The 12263-nt window shown below is 50.2% G+C and overlaps 1 protein-coding gene across 1 annotated transcript; it reads right to left on the reverse strand.

Moving 5' to 3' along the window:
• Positions 1-7035: 7035 nt before the first annotated feature.
• Positions 7036-7800, reverse strand: LOC144103230 (uncharacterized). Its single transcript, XM_077636007.1, has one exon. It carries the CDS (start codon positions 7798-7800, stop codon positions 7036-7038), a length of 765 nt encoding a protein of 254 aa, XP_077492133.1.
• Between the last annotated feature and the right edge of the window lie 4463 nt (positions 7801-12263).

Raw genomic sequence — 12263 nt, forward strand, 5'->3', positions numbered from 1 at the left:
CAACGGAGGAGACTTACGTCATTGGCAGTCGCGGCATTTTTTTTACATAGACCGGCACTGATGGGAGTAACCTGGGCCAATAATACTTCTTAATGCGCGCTAGTGTACGAGTCACTCCGAGATGGCCGGCGGAGGGCGCATCATGACAGGCACTCAAAATCTCTGGCCGCAGCTGTGATGGCACGACAAGCAGGAATGCTTCTCTGTTGCTGGAAAAGTTGCGCTTGCAGAGAACACTAGATTGTAAAGTGAAGGTGTGGAGCCCGCGACGAAAAACATGCGGGATGCGAGCGTCGACGCCTTCGAGGTAATCGATGAGCGGCGCGAACTCCGAGTCCGCCCGCTGAAGCTTCGCCGTTTGGGTGGTACTAATAGCGCACAGGAAAGGAAAATCATCGGCGGGTTCCTCGGGACCGATTGTGATAGGCGCAGGCGACAAACAATCCGCATCCTGATGCTTACAGCCCGACTTGTAGACGACTCTTAAGTTGCATTCTTGCAAGCGTAAGCTCCATCTAGCCAAGCTTCCTGAGGGGTCTTCAGCTCGTCAGCCAGCTCGTCAGAGGGCTCGTCAGTCAGCATAAGGAGTGGTGGTCGCTTACAGCACGGAAGGGTCGATCATGGAGGTACGGCCGGAACTTGCTGATGGCCCATATCACTGCAAGGCACTCTTTCTCCGTCGTAGAATAATTGGTCTCGGCGCGCGTAAGTGTTCGGCTGGCATAAGTGATGACCCGTTCTGCACCGTCTTGCCACTGGATCAGTACCGCACCAAGGCCGCCACTGCTGACAGCGTGTGGATGTGCGTGGCAGCGTGTTCCTCGAAATGGGCGAGTATCGGAGTACGTTGTAGACGGTTGCGAAGCTCGACAAATGCAGCCTCTTGGTGGCTTCCCCACACGAAGGGCGTGTCGTCTCGAGTCAGTGAGTTTAACTGTTTGGCGATTCGCGAGAATTCTTGAAGGGCCAATAATACGAGCACAGACCCAAAAACCGGCGAACGGCCTTCTTGTCACTAGGGCGTGGAAAACCTGAGACGGCAGCGGTCTAGTCAGGGTCCGGCCGAACACCTTGTGCGCTGACAACGTGACCAGGAAAGCGAAGTTCTTCAAAGGCACAATTGCATTTCTCGGCTTTGATGGTGAGTTGTGCGGATTTGAGTGCTTGTAGCACAATGCGCAACTGCTCCAAGTGTTGGCCAAACGGGGTCGAAAATATAACGACATCGTCCAGGTACATCAGGCAGGACTGCCACCTCAAGCCGGAGAGAACGGTGTCGATCATGCGTTGGAACGTGGCCGGTGCTGAGCACAGACCAAATAGGAGCACCTTAAACTCATAGAGGCTGTCGGGTGTCACGAAAGCTGTCTTCTCCCTGTCTCTTTCGTCCACTTCGATCTGCCAGTACCCACTTTTAAGATCTAAAGACGAGAAGTATCGGGCTTCCCGCAATCGGCCGAGCGCGTCGTCTATCCTGGGCAGTGGGTAAACGTCGTTTTTGGTCACGTTATTAAGCTTTAGATAGTCAACACAGAAACGCAGAGTGTCGTCATTTTTTTTTACAAGAACCACAGGTGATGCCCATGGGCTGTTGGACGGCTGAATCACATCGTCCCCAAGCATTTCGGCAACTTAATTTTGAATGGCTTCTCGCTCCATCGGCGAAACACGGTAGGGGCGCTGGGAGACGTGTCGCGCAGTCGCATCAGTGATGATACGGTGCTTGGCGAGCGGAGTGCGGCCGTCCTTCGAACACGCAGCGAAACAGTCCGCAAAGTGTGCCAAGAGGACCGACAGAAGATCCTTCTGAACAGATGGCAATGCCGGATTTATTTTGACTGACTGAAGAGCGTGGTGTGGGCCAGCATTCTCTGGAGTGGGTCCTCCCACGGGAAACAAACCTGAGACCTCAGCAACGTCGTGAAGGAAGGCAATAGCCGTGCCTGTGACGAGGTGCTGATATTCGTTGGAAAAGTTGGTCAGGAGGACGTTGGTGCAGCTGTCACGTAGTTGGACGAGACCTCGGGCAACAAGGCCCCGCTCAAGCAGCAGTGGAGTATGGCCATCTGCCAGGCCCTCGTAGTCGTGGAATAGGTCGTTCCGCACGAGCACCAGGACACCGCACCGCGGCGGCACCGTGACGTCATTCTGGACAATGCGCAGAGCGTTGCTGAAAGAATCTCGGGAGTCGAAGCGGGCCACGGCCTGTTTGGTCGAGATCGTGACACGTGCGTCCGTAAAGTCAATCACAGCACCATTTGCCTGCAGAGAGTCGATCCCCAGAATCAAGTCTCTTGAACACTCAGAGAGCACGACAAATTCACCAACGTACGTGAAACCACAAACTCCAACCCTAGCCGTGCACTTGCCAACAGGGGAAGTTAAGTGACCACCAGCGGTGCGCACGGGTGTCCCCGTCCACGGTGTCAGAAACTTTTAAGGTCTCCAGCAAAGGCGCGGCTCATAACGGAATAATCAGCACCGGTGTCGCGCAGCGCGGTAACCTCAGTGTCATCAATTGTCATCCGCAAATCGGATGCAGCGTATCGGGTACTATCGCTGCCTCTCTTTGTCCAGGTATCGTCGGCTCGATGGCTCCGCGATGCAGGATCTTGACACAGCTCGACGTCAGTGGCCTTGCCTGCAGAGGTCGCTGGTGTTAGTTTTCCCGACGAGGACTGGGCGAGCGACGGCCAGCGGAACTACTCTGGCGGCCGGGGCTGGACGCACGATAGCGGAGAGGCGAAGGCGAACGGGACTCGCGCCTTCAAGAGTAAACACGATTCTGGCACGCCCAGAGATGCTCCCCAATCTCAGGCGGTCGTTGCCCGTTCTGAGGACAAGGTGCGTCAGGACGGAAACCGCGAAGACCCACTTGACGGTACGGACAGGCTCGGTAGAGATGACCGGGCTCCACACAATGGTAGCACAGAGGCCTACGGTCCAGTGTACGCCACAAATTTGACTTCCGAGGACGTGGCTGAGCTGTAGCAGGGGCAGTTGCATAATATGGGGTGATGCTACTGACAGAAGACGTCGAGGGAACAGCGGAGCCAGGTGCGGTTGCGTGACATGTGCCAATGCTGCTCATGGCAGGTGTCGGAGTAGCGGGACCGTAGCCAGCCAAGCGACGTGCAACGGATGCATATGTGGGTTGGGCATCGAAATGGGGCGGCGCTTTGGGAACAGGAGGCGCCGGCGCAACCTGCCGCACTTCGTCCCTGACGACTTCTGTCAGCGCTGCCAGGGGCCCAGGCGCAACCTGGGGCAGACGGAACCGTTGCAGTTCTTCCCGGACAACTGACCGAATCAGTTCTAGCAATGTGTCTGTACTGCCGCCTAGGCACTACGAAAAGGTTTCGGGCACAATGCTGATGTCCCGATTGTACTGGTGGGCCCGTTGTTGGAGCGTCGTCTCCATGGTTGTCGCTTCGGTGAGAAATTCCACTACAGTGCGGGTTGGGCTGCGTACGAGGCCTGCGAAGAGCTCCTGCTTAACCCCTCGCATCAGATGGCGAAGCTTCTCCTCAGTCATGTTGGGATCGGCACGCTTGAATAGACGGGCCATGTCTTAGATGTATGTACATGCGCACACTTTCATTCGTGCGCTGGTTTCTGTCAGACACGCATCGTAGGGCGGTGATAAAGGGAACTCCCCGTTTATTCCGATGAAGTGCAATATATACAGAAGCGCTAGTTACATGACTTTTGTGATAAGTGCGGGATGACAGCCAAAGAAGTGTGCTCGTGTTTTATCTGCAGGGTGACGTCACATCTTTCCCTTTTTGCAAGCTAAGTACATTCACAATAACTCAACAACACAGTTCATAGTTAATCATTAACTCCAAGTTGTTTCGGCGTCTTGATTATGCGACCGCAGCGGGTGGTTCTCCGATGTCCGGTGGTTTCGCTGGCGTGACCGGCATACCTCACTGGCGTTGTAGCCGGTAATTTGGCGGGCAGTTCGGGAACTTGTGGCTTCGGTGTTACGTCGATCTCTTCTTGATGGTGATCCCGTTGAACCGCCTATGGAACACTGTCATCGTCTCCCGTCTCTGGCAGTAGGAGGAGATGGCGTCTGTTCCGGCGACAACAAGATACACGGCGCGTTTTATTTCAAATAAGTCCACGCCGACTTTTTGCCATGGTAGCTCTGTCGTTTCCGAGGGAATCATTGGTTCCGCGAACTGAACACGTTCACTTGCACACACATGGCAATCAGCTACAGCTTTTGCTATCTCTTTGCTGAGCCCCGGCCACCAAACAGATTCCTTTGCTTTTTCTCTGCAGCGAACGATACCTTGGTGCCCTTCGTGTATTCGTTCGATCATTTCCTTCCGCAGACTTCACGGAACAATAATGCGAACCTCTTTCAGCAACATGTTCTTGCAAACTGAAATGTTAGCACGGACGGGCCAAAATTGCCTCAAAACGTCTGGGAGCCTTTCTTTTCTTGGCCACCCGTGGTGGCAGGCTTTCAGCAATGACAAGCATTCCTGGTCTTTTTGTTGCTCAGCTCGTATGAGATTAAGCATGCTTTCTGTAGCCGGTAGGCCCTGAACGATTCCATCGACGAAAGCAGATACGTCTGAATCTGTCAAGGCGCCTAGAGTATGGTTAGTAGCGTTCGCTCGTACTCTTGATAAGGTGTCGGCTGTCGCAATGCTTTTGCCGGGAACGTGCGTTAGTGTGGAGCAGTACCTCATCAAGCGCATTCTGAATCTTTGGATTCGAGGCTGCATAGCGTCCAGAGGATCACGACCGAGCAACGGAAGTAGAGGCTTGTGATCTGTTTCGAACAAAAATTTCATCTCTTAAAAATTCGTCGAATCGTTCAGCTGCCCACGTCAGAGCTAACGCCTCCTTCTCTATTTGAGAATATTTTATGCGAAGCATATTAACGTAGGTTTCGGGCCTTCGCGCGACGCCCGGCGGTGGCCACCATTGACCCTAAAGTGGGGTCACGTGACATGACGTCACGTGATGACGGAACACAGGCTGCAGATGGGGCCTCATATCGCGCCGTCGGTCGCCTCCCGGCGGTGGCCACCATTGACCCTGAAGTGAGATCACATGATGTGACTTCACGTGATGACGTCACACCGGCTGCAGATGGGGCCTCATATCGCGCCGTCGGACGTCGCCCGGCGGAGGCCTCCACGCTTCGGTTCGCGCCGTCGCGCGCGACGCGGCGGCGGCGCCACCATCGCTGCATCACGTGATATGTGACGTCACGCCAGGGATGAAGCGGCGCGCGCCCGCCGTCGCGTCAGTCTCTGTGCCCTCAACCGCGCCAGCGTCTTTGCGCCGGGCGTGTATGCGGTCAAGATGCCTCCAAAGTAACGTGCAAACCAAGAGTCATGCATTTACGGACCATAAGAGTGTGTTTGTCGGGCTGCAAAGAATAAAGTACGACGATTAACCTAAAACCACGTCTCCGTTACTTAGCCCCATCCACACTGAGGCAGCTGCTTAACATGCTTCGCATCCACTGGGCTTAACCTTGATAAGCCTCCAATTTTTTTGTTCCGTCTTTGTCGGCGATCTCGAGGCATAAGCAACCGGTCGTCGTTCCCCGGATGGATGGATCTGAAATAATACAGCGCCAAGACCATATGATGAAGCATCAGCCGAGACTATTGTCTCGTAGAGAGGGTGGTACATGGCGAGGCACCTGTCCGAGCTGATGGTTTCCTTGATTTTGCAAAACGCTTGTTCCTGTAGCGGTCCCCACGACCACTCATTGTCCTTGCACAGAAGGCTGCGTAGAGGCGCGCTCATAGACGCTGCATCTGGAAGAAACCTAGCAAGATGGTTCATCATTCCCAGAAGAGAGCGAACTTCCGTTACGTTCTGCGGCCTCGGAAATTCTGTGATGGCCCGCACTTTTTCAGGATGCGGCCGCACGCCACCAGCGCCAAAAATCATGCCAAGGAAGGATACTTCTTGCACTGAAAAACAGCATTTTTCTTTGTTCAGCGTCACTCCTTCCCGCTGTAGTCTTCCGAGCACCTTGTGTAAGCGAGAGTCGTGCTCTGACTTATTTGCGCCGAACAAAAGAATATCGTCCATGTAGTTCAAAACACCTAATCCTTCCAAGACTTGCGTGAACTTCCTCTGAAACTTCTGGTGCCGAGGTTATACCGAACGGTAGTCTGCGATAGCAGTACCTGCCGTATGGTGTTATGAAAGTGGTGAGTGTTTGGCACGACTCCGCAAGTTGGATTTGGTAAAATCCTGAGCTTGCGTCTAGTTTCGAGAACACAGAGGCTTCCTGAAAGCTTCCCATGATCTGCTCTACGGTTGGCAATTGGAGGCGCTTTCTTCTTACGAAGTTATTTAGTTGAGTGAGGTCGACGCAAATCCTGACTGAGCCGGATGGCTTCAAAACCGGCACAATTGGCGCACACCATTCCGTCGGATCCCCGACCTTCCTAATCAGGCCTTCCCGCTCAAGGCTGTCAAGTTCCTCCTTAACCGCTTGCTTCATCGGGATAGGAATCCTGCGCGGGGTTGACACTGCGTAGGGGATTGCATTTTCTGCCAACCGTACCGTGTGCTCTCCTGCTATAGATCCGATTCCTTGAAATAGCCCTAGGTACTGTTTCGCGACCTCATCGGACGTTTCTAGTTCGTCTAAAAATCGAACTACCCCAAGGGCATTTATTGCAGGTAGCCCTAGTAAAGGCATGTGCAAGATTTTACGACATACACTGTCTGCTCGCAGCGATTGTCCTTCCATGCGATTTCGGCTTGAAACTTTCCGCACGTGTCAATGCCTGCGTCACTTGGTCCCCTTAGATTTGCTGCTTTCTCAAGATAGCTTGGCATTCCAGGGAAATTTTCCCCCACGACCGTGACTTCTGCTCCAGTATCGGCTTTCATTTTTACTTCATGGCCGTTTATCTGTACCGTCACGAAGTGCGCAGACAACTTGCTTTGTCGCGGTGTAACTGTGCCGAGGAATTGGTGCTCGTTATTTGGGCAGTCGTTATCTGGGCAGCCAGGTGCCGTTACCCCGTCAAGTTTTCTTTCTCAGTTTTTAATTCGACAAGCCTTTTCGAAATGCCCTAGCTTCTGGCAGTAAAAGCATTTTTGCTGCTTCGCCGGGCAACTAGTTCGCGGGTGCATCGAACCTGCGCAATAAGTGCAGTTTTTTACAGAAGCGGTCTTCTTGCGACGCGGAAGTGTAGCATTCCATTCTCTCTTCTGTTCTGTTTTCTTGTTCTTTACCGCTGCAACATATGTTTCGGCGCTCGTACCTTCCCGCTGTTTCAAGTCTGCTTGCTGCTGCTTTATCGTTTCGCTTGTTCGGGCCCTTGCTAGTGCGGTGGCCAATGTTAGCTTAGGGTCCATTTGAAGCTCTTCCGACAGCGCTTCGTCTAGAAGGCCAACTACAAAGCGATCCCTTATTAAACGGTCCTTCATTATATCGAAGTCGCATCGCTCTGCTAACTTGTGGAGGTCGGTTGCAAATTCGTCTACAGTTTCCCCTGGCTGTTGACGACGTCTGTTAAAACGGGCGCTCTCATACACTGTGTTCTTCGTGTGAACAAAATAGGCTTCAAACTTTGCCTTTACGACCTTGAAAGTCTTCAGGTCTTCGTCTTTTACCGCTAACGAGCGAATAATCTCTCTTGCCTTCCGGCCCATTGTGTAAAGAAGGGTTCTTACTTGAATTTCTTCCGTTTTCTCGCTGAGACCGGATGCGAAGCTGTAGTCTTCGAATTCCTCAATCCAAGAGGGCCAGTCTGCTGCGTTGTGGAAATCAAATGGCTGCGGGGGCTTCATCCAACCCATTGTTGCTCGTTGCTGGACGCTCGTTGCTGCCGTGCCTTCCGTGAAGACTTGCACCACTTGCAAGTCCGCTCTGTCGGACTGCATACGCCCCTGACGGTCTATTCCGGGAGCGGCCATCCCACTTCTGACACCATTTCAGACACGCATCGTAGGGCGGTGATAAAGGGAACTCCCCGTTTATTCCGATGAAGTGCAATATATACAGAAGCGCTAGTCACATGACTTTTGTGATAAGTGCGGGATGACAGCCAAAGAAGTGTGCTCGTGTTTTATCTGCAGGCTGACGTCACAGTTTCGGGAGTGCAGAGCAGCTTCAGCCTTCTCCCGGCGGTCGGTGTTTTGGAATGTAGCCAGGAGATTCTGGCAGAACGTCTTCCAGGCGGGAAGGGTAGTCTCGTGGTTTTCAAACCACGTCCGCGCTGATTCTTCCAAAGCAAAATATACGTTGTGGAGCTTGCGCTCGTCGCGCCAGCCGTTTTAGCGGGTGAGCAGCTCGAAGGTCTTCAGCTAATCCTCAGCGTCTTCGAAAACGTTACCGTGAAAAGATGGCGGTGTTCGCGGTGGGTGGCAAATGATCGGCGCCAGAAGCCGGGGGTCAGTGGCCATGGCAGTTGGACTCACCGGGCTAGGCTTTGTCGGCGCCGGGGACCCGGTGTCAGTGGCACGTATCACTACGTATCAATATAATATAAGCCGTGAGCCATCCGTTTGCTTTCTTCTCCGGAAGAGCATGTGCATTACTTCGAAAGCGTAATTTTCCAAAAGTCACTCTCAACATGTCCAGTTTAAAACACAGAATATATTGATGGCTCACCCGTATCGTAACACAAGCCTTCTATATAGCGTGGGTCGAACACTGTAACGCACATTTGAAATCGACCACGTGAAAATACCTTCATCATACGGGAAGCGGGAAGTTTTGATCGGTGATCGGTCAGATTCTAATCGGGCCTCAATGTGCCCCGATCTCGTTTGAGCCGCATTTAGGAATAGTTGACTGCCATCGGAGCATCGGAATCGAGCTGGCCGATTCCGTTCGAAACCTACTATGTGTATTTTAGGTGTCATAGAGTGCTAGAAAACGAACTGCAAAAAAGAAAAGCCTAAAATATAAACCAAGAAGGTTGTTTTAAACTGCAGTACAACAAGGATAGGGTTAATTGGAGAGACATGGGAGAGGCCTTTGCCCTGCAGTGGGTGTAGTAAGGCTGATGATGATGATGATGACAACAATTGCTAATACGTTTACGTTTTATTCAGGCAAAATTTCTCATATCTTTGCCAATACCGGCGACATGATGTGTTTAAGAGAATATCAGGTGATCGGCATTGATAGATACGTCTTTTGGCCATAATACCAAATTGTAATGTTTTTTTCTTCTAGAAAAAGTAATATACAAGGACTCTTTTCTGCCAACTTGACAAATTTTCTTGGATGTTTCGGACCTACTTAGTGACATCTGTTGCACTTGGGCTCTTCTTACTCCCGATCCTTGGACCGCTATATCAGCGATCATTTTCCATCGCGATTGAAAGTTGGATCCCGGAAGAGGGCTCGATCACAACCGAAAGTGTCCACGTAAAGGGGTATAAGAAATTCGTTGCGGATACTGCGATCTACGCAATCTTTACCACAGTGTGTGATGACTGTAAAATGAAAGCTTATCACTGGCCCGTACCTTAAATAGGTACGGTCTGAAAGAAAACCATAGAACCATTGACAACAGTCACTGCTTTATAGACAAAAATCAGTTTACGTCAGCTCGCTTCCGCAAGGAATTGAAGCTAGTTAGAATTTTTCATAGAATTTTTTTTGCTGCGATTTTATTGTTTGATGAATGCAACAATCTTAACACTCTGTACTCAGGCACACACTAATATGCCATGGAGCGCATTAAATTACGGGGGCTACTGCTGCGTTTCATGGTGTGGGAACAACGGGCCAATACAAAGGAAGCCGGGCACGAAGTTCTTCCGCATTCCTCGTGACAGCAGGTGATGGACGCCTTTCTGTGTAGTTTAAAGAAAATATAGAACGATGCTGCCAATGTAATGTTAGAACGGGCTACTGTGCGCCTGTTTTTTTTTAGTCAGCCATTGAAGTGAATAATAAAAGCTTATACTCCGCCATAATTGTTTCAGGTCGAAGGCTTGGATCGAGTGTGCCAAGAGGGGCGACCTCTTAGAAGAGTCGCCGACCCAGCTGTAAACGTCACGTACCGCATATGCGGAGACGATTTCACCGCACATGATCACTTCATGGACAACGGGATGACTTCACTGAAGAAGACGGCTATTCCTACTGTTCAGCCTACAGGATACTCAGATTTTCAGCTCGCTGAAGAAAATTTTGAGTGTGCGCTTGTCGTGTATTTAAACGCTTGACAAAATCGCCCCGCCAAAGAAGCTTTGGATTGTCTTTTCCAGCTACGATTTATGATTACCACAGGACCCGCTCGATATAATCCCAGCGATTGAAACGTATATTTCTCAATAAAATATATAGAATTCGCGTTTTCTGGCATGTATGTTTTATCAAGAGAAACTTAGCATTCGCTTCAAGAAATCAGTGTCTGGCAGACAGCTGTACAAATTTAAAGCCTGATGTCTCATTGTTTATCATCGCTTCCAGTGGAACACAGGATTCGCTTACATATATCCGTCGATAAGCTCATTATTGCGCTGATCATTCATTACAGCTTTTTTCTCTTTGCTAGGTTCGATAATTAGTAAAGATATGGACTTTATTCTGTGCATGTAGGACAATGCTTGTAGAAAATTATATTTTTTATTGTTCTCGAAGGCAACTGCAGCCTTTTTCGAAGAGACGATTTACGTTATTCTTGTTTGTCATTTTTCCATATTTGTGTTCTTTTAGAACAAGAGCGTGCAGCACGAGGCTGGATCTTTTGCGTGGTGTCTACACCTTGACCAAAAATCGCAATAATCGCCTTTTACGAGCAGTGCTGGCTTACTATTTTGTTACTATGATGTATTGAATGTGTTGTGTGGCCGCCGCGGTGGCTGAGTTGTTATGGCGCTCGGCGGCTGGCCCGAAAGACGCGGGTTCGATCCCGGCCGCGGCGGCCGAATTTCGATGGAGGCGAATTTCTGGAGTCCCGCATACTGTGCGATGTGAGTGCACGCTAAAGAACCCCAGGTGGTCGAAATTTTCGGAGCCCTTCACTACGGCGTCTCCCATAGCCTGAGTCGCTTTGGGACGTTAAACCCCCAAAAACCAAACCACTATATTGTGCTTTTATTTCTGAACTGCCTATGAGCCTATCGCTGAAAGCTGCTGATGTCCAGGAATCGAGCGCGCTATACATGCCTTTTCAACCTTTTACTTGTATCTATCTGTTGACAACTCCTGTTGTGGGGTTCGCACAGGTGATGTTTTAGATGACAAACCCGCAGAGCGTATGTGCAATATTTTTTTTTTGTTTTGGTGACATGGCGCCACCAGCTTTACCATAACTTTTCTTGTTGCTCTTTGTATTAGGATGTATTTTATAAAAATGTGTGTGATCCAGTATTTTTTGCTGAACAGTTCAAATTGTAAACAACAAAAAATAAACACTTTGTGTGAAACCACTCCCTTCCCTGTCTGCAACTGAAAGAGGCGGTTCACTGACGGCACAGAATTACAGAACAGATCTGATTGCAGTATTCCAGCTTGCATGAACTTATTCCGCTTGCGTAGGTTCTTCGAGAAGCTTGGTGGTATTTCCAGTAAAAGTCTGCGATCCTCTGCGATCCGAGAGTTTCTTACGTCATTATGTATGCCATGCTTAGAAATTAAATATTAGAACACTTGAGTTCCACTGTTGTTGAATATTTTAATAGCCAAAGGTAATTCAGAATCGAACGCATTGCTATCGAAACCGGAACTGAAACAGAGCTGAAGCGTGCCTAAATTCTCAGAGGACGAAATTAGTTCTCTGACTACCCGCTCGGGGCGCTGGCGGCAGTGTAGTAGCTCGGCCGCGGGGCCGTACGGGAGTGCCCGCTCTTTACGCAAGTATGTTTCTCTATGACATAATGGTTACGGCAGTGCAGCAGTAAGGAAGATAGCGAAAAATGCTACTACAGCAATATCGAAGAAAGTGAAAGCGTTGCACCTGGCTGCGATCACTCGAGATAAGCACAGTAGCATCTAAGGGCACAAGAAAATGACAAACCGGAGTTACAGCGACACTGAGCAGGCAAAAAAAAGTGCAAAGGTTCACGGTAGTACCTTTCTAAAAACAAGATACGAGACAGAAACTTGGATAGTAACCTAGATACGATATTACTGTGTATTATATATTTCACTGATCTAGAAATGTATATTGCGATTACGCGATTGTTCTAAAGCCGAGGATGAGCGCGAGCATTTTTTCCTTCTTGCTTTTGCTGTGAAATAATTTCTCAATTGATGCTTTTGGAGTTACAACACTACCATTAAGTGCATAGGTCAAAAC

Source organism: Amblyomma americanum, chromosome 9, assembly GCF_052857255.1.
Source record: "Amblyomma americanum isolate KBUSLIRL-KWMA chromosome 9, ASM5285725v1, whole genome shotgun sequence".
In the NCBI taxonomy this organism is placed as follows: Eukaryota; Metazoa; Arthropoda; class Arachnida; order Ixodida; family Ixodidae; genus Amblyomma; species Amblyomma americanum.